At 36.2% G+C, this 9,578-nt stretch overlaps 1 protein-coding gene across 1 annotated transcript; it reads right to left on the reverse strand.

The window, feature by feature from the left end:
- Positions 1 to 1,167: 1,167 nt before the first annotated feature.
- On the reverse strand, positions 1,168 to 9,144 carry LOC141707748 (uncharacterized). Its single transcript, XM_074511090.1, has 8 exons — positions 8,629 to 9,144; positions 7,431 to 7,799; positions 7,078 to 7,337; positions 5,887 to 6,028; positions 4,971 to 5,342; positions 4,741 to 4,872; positions 3,600 to 3,728; positions 1,168 to 3,520 (listed from the first exon to the last, which is right to left on the reverse strand). Exons 1-8 carry the CDS (start codon positions 8,761 to 8,763, stop codon positions 1,376 to 1,378), a joined length of 3,684 nt encoding a protein of 1,227 aa, XP_074367191.1. The 5' UTR covers positions 8,764 to 9,144; the 3' UTR covers positions 1,168 to 1,375.
- Between the last annotated feature and the right edge of the window lie 434 nt (positions 9,145 to 9,578).

Genomic DNA, 9,578 nt, shown 5'->3' on the forward strand with positions numbered 1-9,578 from the left:
ATTTACGTGACTTAGGCTTTACTTGCTTTAATGTAAATTAGGGCGTGAAGATGAGACTTCTAGCCTAACAATTGTTGAGGTTTTAAATCCCTTAAAAGTTGATTTTTTTTTTTAAAAGATGGTTTCATATTTGTATACCGGCACAAAAAAAATTGGGCCTAAATAAACTCACAACCCACCCTGAGCCTTTGACACATTCTAGTAGAAAAAGAATTTAATGACACTAGATTCTGCTCGGCTGGATACTTATTTTAACGGTAAAAATTTGCAATTTGATGAGGTCTTGGTATCTTGTGGCACATACATCTCGCCCATCTGTAACGTGAATGAATAATACCTTTTTAATAATAAGTTACAAAAACCATTATAAAACAGAAATTTAAAATCGTTAAAAAGTAAATAAAAATATAATTGTCATCCCAAAACACACTTATATCGACACATTAAAATTTCAATAACAGGTTGTTCCGAATTAGGTTTATAAAGTTTATCAGTTATTTCAGCCAATTTATCCCAAACAGTGGTTTGGGAGAAATTCTGAATAAAAAATCATATTCGCAATGTTTATATAAATATTGCAATACATTGAAATTAATTCAATCTGATATATAAACTTTAAAAAGATTATGGGTGTGTCGGCAACAGCAGCTTTTCAAAAGCTGAAAAACTGTTAAAAAACTGTTTGATAAAATTTAAAAACTGCTTTTATAAAAAACTGTTTAGCTGTTGCGAGAAGTAGATGCTAATTTCACCATCAAACCTTATTAAAAGTATCATTATTTTTATTTTTTGAATCAAAACATATACGTATCAAAAGAATTACCAAAACACTTTTTAAAGCAGCACTTTAACAGCACGGCAATTTTTAACGGCAATCTATATCACATACTTTACATATACCCATTCAAGATAAAATACGTCTCTTCTTACAACTTTAATAATTTATCTTTCGTCACGGATTTTGAGTTTCACTATTTTTCCTTCCCCGTATTTTGTGTCATTTGGACTCAAGTTTTCGTTACCTAGTAAAATAAACAGCAACAACAAATGCAAGTTCCGTATACATGCTAAAATAAACAGCAGCAAAAATGCAAAGACATGAAAATATAAGCACCATAACCAAAAAACGGCACCAGTAACCATGCGAAAAACAATCAGCCAGGAAAATTGTCTCAAACTCTTTCTATATTAAGATGAAGAAAAACAATGAATAATTCAAACAAAACTAAAGCACAAAGAGTTGCCATTTTTGTTCTTTTGAGGAAAGATTATTGTGTACCATATAAAAACCAAACTTCTGTCTAGCAAAAAAAATAAATCAAACTTCAACTATAGGGACTGGTATATTAGCCTCCTCACGCTTCTGGACTCTAATTTAGAAGATGGAGAATCTTATTCCATTACTAGCGGCAAACAAATTGTATTCTTCAACATCTTCCTTGTTGCAGTAGTGATCACCAACAGTACGATCTGATGATTTATTGGAAGGATCGCCTCCAACAGTTTCCTTTGGTGGGAAAGGAGGTGATTTATAACCATTCGCAAGAGCAACTGGATCACCAAAATGAAAAAGTGAGAAACCTGCATTTCTGGTTTCTGGTTTTCCAGATCTCTTATTTGACTCGCCGCCTTCTGTTTCCGCAAACCTTTGACTGTAAGTTTCGTGATTATCTTCTTTAACCCCATCGAAGTCAAGATTGTTGACATGCTCCTTGGAGTTCATGCCATTCACCTGTATAACTGGCTTGTACACTGGCACATTGGCAGTGTTCAGTGTGGGGGGAGCCATATGCGGCAGGCTACCATAAGGCACAAAATGGGAGTTCCCATTGATACCATATCCGAACGGGCTAGTAAGTACATAGTGATTGGGATGGGGTACAGGCACCAAACCATTTGAAGCTGTTGACCAAGACACTGAAGGTTGATGATAATAACCCATTGAAGGAGGTTGAAACAACGGATAGGGCATGCTATGGGGATTTAATGGGGGAAGTACACTTTGAGGCCGTGGATTCATATTACTGACATTTGGCATACCATTTTTGTACTCCTGGGCAATTTTTGCTGGAAAACTCCCTTGCTCCTTGTTTACTTCGGTTTCTGAAGCTTTGTTTTTAATATGCTCACCACCATCTACACTTTGCTTTTTTTCCATCCCAACATCTAAATGTTCCTGAAAGGCATTTTGAAGGGTTCGCAAAGGTTCTCTTCCTTCTGAATGTTGGCTGCCATCATCCGAATCAGACACAGAAGAAGATTCAGGATTTGGTAGGTTTAAAGATGACCCATTGCTGTCTCCCTCGCTAAGACATGACGAGCAACTGTCAGAGCGAGATGTGCCGGTTAAAGAGGATGTCATAGGGAATAAATCAGCTTCCCCACCAGTGACCTCCTTAGACAAAGGGGGTTTTTCTTCAAACTGGAATCCACCCTTGCAGGTTTTGTCATTGTCCTCAAATTTGTTTAAAACATTGTTTCCACTGGCTTCATCACAGCTAATGGCATCAGATGATTCAAAAGGTTTACTAAGTTCTGTTGCTTCAGCATTGAAATGAGGAGATCGCAGTGTTACATCAGAATCTGAAGTGCTTCGAACATACTTCTTCTGTGAATCCATCGGTTCCCAAACTTGCTTAGTATGAGGTGAATCTCTTGGATAAGAATTTTTCCCCATAACAAATTTGGTTTTAGGTCTCCCATTACTGTCTCGCATGTATTCTACTTGATTATATTTCATTCCACGATAATATGGCTTTGAAACATCCGAAGCTGATTCAGACTTGCAAACAGATTTTCCCTCGCGGCCTACACGTGCAGAGCAATGTGACTCAATCTTTGTTCTGTACTCATTTTGTTGGTAATTACAGCTACACGTATTAAAACCATATCTCTCGCTTGCCCTGTTGGAACTGTGCAACCTCTCAGCGAACTTGGACCCGGTGGTCCTAAGGTTGGTTTTTGCAGAATTACACCTAGACTGCTTATTCAGTCCAGTAGTCTTTGAAGTTTCAAAACGATCCCCCTGGTAATTTTGCTCTGACTTGCTATCCCTGCCCCCACTTTCGGAAACAGCTGAACAGCTCCTTCTCTCAAACCATTTTGATTCTACTTTAACGTCTTTTCGTCCTCCAAATGAACCAAACTCATCTCTAAACCCACCATTGGTTAAGCCATCACAGTTGTCCTGCATGCTTGAAAGATGATACCCATCTGATACCTGCTCATCTTGAATCTCTGGTGACGTGGGTCTCAATGAGATAACGTCACCAACCTCACTGTTTATTATATCCTCATTGCCGATGAGATTAGACCCCTCAACATCAGGTGCCAATTCTTCAATTGTTTCATCAGGAGCTATATGCTGGTCATTTTCACATGACTTCTTATCTTTGTCCTTTTCCTTCTCCCTCAATCTCTCTTTCCTTCGGAGTTTTTTTTCCCTTTCTTTCATTCTCCTCTTTTCCTTTCGCTCTTCTTCTTCACGCTTTTCCTTCTCCTCTTCTTCAAGAAGTTTCGTCTAATAACACAAATATTAAACTGTAAATCAGTGCTGTTCTTCACTACTCGGAAAATTAGCATTTACAAATAATATTCACCTGTTTTTCCAATGTGATGATTTCCTTGCAAGCAACATGGACACGTTCTTCCAGCAATTTTAGTGCAAGAGATACAAAAATGCTGTGTGCATTTTGACGCGCGGTTCCTTCTCTAAAAGCCTTTTCAACCTGTAGATAAGTAGACTTCTATGTAAAAAGATGCACGCCCCATATTTGAAAATGAGAAAAACTTAAAAGTTACAATGGTACATGCACATGCAAAACTAGCTTACTACGTAGTTATAAGAAGATTTGTCTTTTAGAATGAGGTAAAATTTATCAGCAGAAGCAACACAAGTAGACCAAATTGACATCTACGTAATGCCTAGAGATATATATGTGGACATTGTAAACACGTCATTTGACAAGGTCTACAAAAAATTGGACCAACACATAACTGCTTCCAGGATAGTTTACAAGTTCAAATTCAGATATGCGTCCTAATTATCTACTGTCACCATTAAGCACAGATACAAAGATACATGCAAAAGAAGAGTTCCAAACACACACACACACGAGAGTATCCATGTTTTGGACTCTTCCAAAAGTGGTTATACATGACCTTGTTCTTATTTAGATACGGTAATGAGACAGCACAACTCATAAAAAACAGGGCACGTTACAATTTTTTCGAGATTCTACTACATAAATATATTAACATAAAGATATTAATTTTAAGGCCATTATTATATAATTACCTATCAGCTAATAAAACACACCTTTAATTTCTATTAGCTGATTAAACCATGTTAAATTCAGACTAGGACTATTTGAAAACTTTACCAAGAATAGTGTAAATCTTAGAGAATCCATTGTATAAACACGTTATTAGTTTTAAAACACCAGAATCAGTCTATTACCAATGACGCTCTTCATAAATTTCATTTATTGCACCAATCCTATCATTTTTTTCCTGTCCCTATTCTTCTTTTTGCATATCAGTTGGTAATCTTTTCTGTTAGTCGAATTTGTCCAATTGAAAGATCGACATGTAAAAAGTACATTAGTATAGTGTCCGACAAGGCTCACAAAAATATTATAGCCAGAACTGAAGAGTCCATGTAATGCATTATGTAATTTTTATTTTTATAATGGGAAAAAAGAAGACCGGAGTGATATATTCGCAGTAAAATGAACACACCTGTTCTTTGAAAATAACAGTTGCAGCATCTAGAAGAAATTCCCGGGCAAGTTCAGGACTCTTCGCATGTCTTTGGGGACGAGAGCATTCTCCATCTAGGTCATTTCCATCCTTATCCATGGAATCATCATCCTGTGAATGATGACAAGGTATCACAAACCATGCAAGAGAAATAAAGTATCAGCAACAAAAACTGAACAAAAAACAATCAATAGCCTTGCAATACTTGCCTCATCTTCCTCTGCCTCTTCAGCATGTTCAAAAAACCTTCTAATGTTTTCTCCTCTGGTAATAGTAACAAAACCATCACCAACCACAAGCCTTCCATGAACACATTGTTTCCCTTTCAAAGCATGGGCTTTTACAGAAAGTTCAGTGCAGCGTCCATCCTTTTTCCATGCCCTTAGAGTGATGAAGCATGCATTTAAACCACTAAGATCTAGACTGTTAACTTGCACCTTTCCCCTTAAGCCAACATTTTCAAACTCCAAAATGTCAGATTTTCCTTCTCCACTTCCAACTGCCCATTCGAAGTGATGGTATGTTCCAAAAGTGTCCAGGAAGGTTTGGTGCCAATCAGCTTGGACTGTATTGTGAGATACCTATAGCCCAGGAAAGACAATAAAAATCATATCAAAGTTCTACAATTACGCCAAATTAATTGACAAGGTTGCAAATGTGAACAGACAAACATATTTAGAGCAAGTCCAATGTTAAATGCAAAATGGCTATAGCCATTGCTATAATATGGCACCAAAAAGTGGTTTTTAGTGCTAAAATAGCACTTGCACTCCAATGCTAGTTGTACTTTAAAACCAGATAGTTCCATATTTACCTAACATTCTATCCAACTCATTCACTTTAACTTAAGGCAGACTCCTTGCATCCCATTAATAGCCATCTATGGTCTCAAATATAGGACCAAGTATCCATTTATGCATTTATCCATCCATGTATAGCTGTGCATTGGAGTTGAGTTTTAAGATTTCAGTCCTATATTATAGCTATAAGACTAAATATAGCTATGCATTGGACTTGCTCTTATATAAGTTAAAAGAACAGCAACTATGATAAAAAAATATTCAAAATCAGAATGTGTGACATGTGCTTGTTTGAGCAAGTTTCTGCCATATCAGTAGAACACACCTCATATTGGAAGCTTGTATCTGCTACACAAAACCAACTGGTGCAGCGAGGTTCTCTACGTATACGCTTCAGTTCCTTTAATTCTTTGAACTCTCGAATAACATTCCTTCTGCAATCTCTACAAAATCTCTTGCTGTCAAACCTGTTACACAAGACAAAATATATAAATGACAAAGTATACAGATAATTACCAGATTTTAATTTTACCTAAAATTTCTCTTATATCAAAGAGATGTGATAAAACTCACTATTAATATTATTTCAAAAGAGATGCATTTAACTTATTATTATATCGGACTGTACAATACCGTTTATTAAGTGACAATTATTATAAACTATTGATTTGATGGCTGATCCTTCTGTAAGTGAATTGCTAATCAGTCATTGAACTTCTGCTAAAAATTAGCTTGGATGCTTCCTGACAAGGTGTGTATGTTCTCGAAGACACAAAAAAGTTTAAAATATTACTCTTTTAAGTTTAAAAATTACCTCTGCAACTGATTTAGTTATAAACAAAAGAGAACGAATAACGTCATCCACTAGATGGATGAAATATCAACTAGTTCCTGAGATAATGGTGCTTAAGGGCAAGAACAAAATTTCCGGAAGTATAACATTATATTTGTAATGTAAAACAAAATCGGTGCACATCACCTCCTCTTCTCCCTCTGCTCTATGACTTTCCAACTTCATCCCCTCCCCTCCTAAATTCAAAATTTTAGAAGAAAAAATATCTATACATTGTTGTCAATGGTAGTCGAAGACAGTAGTTGGATTAATAGAAAAGGGACGGAACTCCGCAGTTGAGAGGCAAAAAAATTGACATCACTTGTGATGGGAGTGCAGTAGATATGGTGATAATTGTGACGGAAATTTTGGTAATAGGTAATCAACGGAGATGATGGTGATAGGTGATCGAGGTGAAGTGACGGTAGTGGGAGGTTAATCACAGCAAAGGCAAACATAATATGGTAACTGCGTAAAATGACGGTATAATGGATTCTCAGATTATGAGAGAAATGTAACGACAGCACCACATATGGCTTCATGCCAGTTCAAGATTGATGCTTCTTCAATCCTATATTCTTTGTTCAGAATGCCTTTCTTTGCTTGGGCATTATAAATCTCTACATAATTCTGACAGGGTAAGCTTCTTGGAAGAGAACAGAGAAGAGAAAACAAGGCACAAACCTGTACATCAAGCGTTCGATGAAATCCTCTTCTTTCATTCTTAGGAGAGATAGTCGAGTTTCCTCTCCTAGTGCTGACCAAAAATCAACCAATGTGTCAACAGAAAGTCTGGCAGTATGTAGTGCACATGTTTCCCTCGTCCCATGTCCTCTGCCATAACCTGTCATCCCTTGACTTATCCATCCTCGACCTCCACCACCACAAGCATCTGGATAAAGTAGCTCCCTTTCCCTTTCTCTTGCTCGAGCACTGTCAAAGACCTGACCCAGACAAGGTGTAACTTACTATAAATTACCGGACAGACCAAGAAAATAAAGAAAATTGTTTATTGATCAACAAACAGAGATAATTACAATTTGGAGCCCCTTGAGAGATTTCGAATACAGATAGCAATCCAAAAGAGTGAGTATGCCATCTCTAGTAGTGGTCAGACCTCCCCAAGGATGGACAGATGGATCTTGCAAAGCAAATTGACCCCCACTGGCAATGCACAAATTACTATCGTTTCTATTTTTCAAGGCCCCCACCCGGTTACAAGGAAGAGGTCCAAGACCTCCATCCTGCAGCAAAGCCTTTCCATACATAACAATCTGCAAAAATCCTTCGAGCAGCAACCCATTACACCTTGAACAGTACATATTCTTCCGAGCTTGTTCAAAAAGGGTTTGCTTATCAATTCTCAAAAGTTCATGACGAGCTTGTGGCGACAGCTCACTCCAGAACTACAATGCAAGAAACATGTCTCATCAGCTGTATAGCACATAATCTATACAATGTAGTGTCAATCAAGAATATAAACAATGTATCCTATTAAAGCCTGATTATAATAACGGGTGCTACTTTATGACATTGCACCACCAAATAAGAAAGAAGTAATACTAGATTGAGTTACTAATTGAAGAGAATCGAAGTCATAAATATATTACTAAAACTAGAAGGCTTATATGAAACTTTATGGATTGTGAAGATAAATATATTAATTATCCGTAAAAGTGAATATTCATTTCAGGATACTATATTAAGGAAACCGTGATTACTTTAGGCAAGTAAACACTTTAGATATCAGTATTAATACAACATAACACAACTTCTGAAAGTACTTATCATAAATGGAAAAATAATACTAAATATACACCAAATCCGGAAGTAAATTGGAGCTAGCAAACCTGAATACACAATTAACAATGCTTGGACTTTAATCTAGGGAATCATATATGCATACAACCATCTCCCCTTCCCAAAAAAAAGTCTCCCACCTCCTCCATCTAATAATAATACACAACCAATCATACATTTCCGCCTAATCATTTAATACCCAATTCAAGATAAGATTTACGTACCCTAGCATCTTCCACACACAATCAAACATTTAATTAACTTAACAAAACAGTTAACATTCAATTACCACAACTCCGAGATCCAAAACCAAGCTAAAACCTATCCAATCAAATCACTCAAATTCCGACACAACAAAATCAACACACTAAATCCAAATTCACAATCAAACTAACCTAACAATCACAAACCAATAAAAAAAACACAATTATAAACCTTCTGGAGCTGATTGTAGCTAACATCGGCTCGATGCTTAGACCAGAATCCATTAACCGATGATCCATTAGAGCACGACGACATCGTAAAATCGCCAAATTGACCATTCTCATTTCTCTGCGGTAATCCAGGCATCTTTAAACACTAATAGATTGATTAACTAATCCTTCCATTACAATTCAACACAGACACACATCAAAAACACACAAAGCAATCATATAAATAAATGATTAATTCAGATAATTAACAATCAATTCCAGATCGAAAAAACATAAATTAAATAGATCGATGAATATGAACAGGATGTGGGTATATAAATCGAAGAAATGAAATAAAAATGGAGAATTAAAGGAGATTTATATATAGGGTTTTCAGAGATGAGATTTGGGAGATGTATCTCTGTGTGTGTGTTGTGTGTGTAATTGTGTTTATATAGGGGTGAGAAGAAGGGGGTTGAAAGCTAAAACAACCGCAGGGAATGCACGGTTATTAAAATTATTATGGACTAAAGGGGGAGAAAGTGTACGGTAAGATTTACAATTTACAGGTCTGTTTGTTTGTTCTCTTTTTGGGCTATTTATACCTTCTCTCCTCTTTCTGCAAGTCAAGTATGGGGCTTTCAATTTTAGTGTTTGCTCTGTGAATCGGGAAATGTGTTTCTTAATTTTTTTATTTGTTTTCACTTTTTTATGGTATACCTAGAAATGATCGCCCGGTTTGACTCGGTTTATATTTTAAATTGGAATCAAATCGTATAATTGCGATTTTGAAAAAATTCAAACCAACCCGAATTTCGTAACCCAATAAAATCAAATAACTCGATTCGGTTTTATTCGGTTCGATTTAGCGAATTTTGTCGGTTTACTACATTTCTTTTTAGTTAACTCATGAAATAAAGTAACATTTCCTCTTTCTATTTTTTTTCTAAGCAACATTTCTTCTATTTAAAC

This window comes from Apium graveolens, chromosome 2 (assembly GCF_009905375.1).
Source record: "Apium graveolens cultivar Ventura chromosome 2, ASM990537v1, whole genome shotgun sequence".
Classification (NCBI taxonomy): domain Eukaryota; kingdom Viridiplantae; phylum Streptophyta; class Magnoliopsida; order Apiales; family Apiaceae; genus Apium; species Apium graveolens.

Coding starts and splice junctions, on each gene's coding strand:
- LOC141707748 (XM_074511090.1), bottom strand. CDS start 8,763: ATGCCTGGATTACCGCAGAGAAATGAGAATGGTCAATTTGGCGATTTT. Junction 3,729..4,740: donor CTGTTATTTTCAAAGAACAG/GTGTGTTCATTT, acceptor ACTTATCTACAG/GTTGAAAAGGCTTTTAGAGA. Junction 3,521..3,599: donor TCATCACATTGGAAAAACAG/GTGAATATTATT, acceptor TTGTGTTATTAG/ACGAAACTTCTTGAAGAAGA.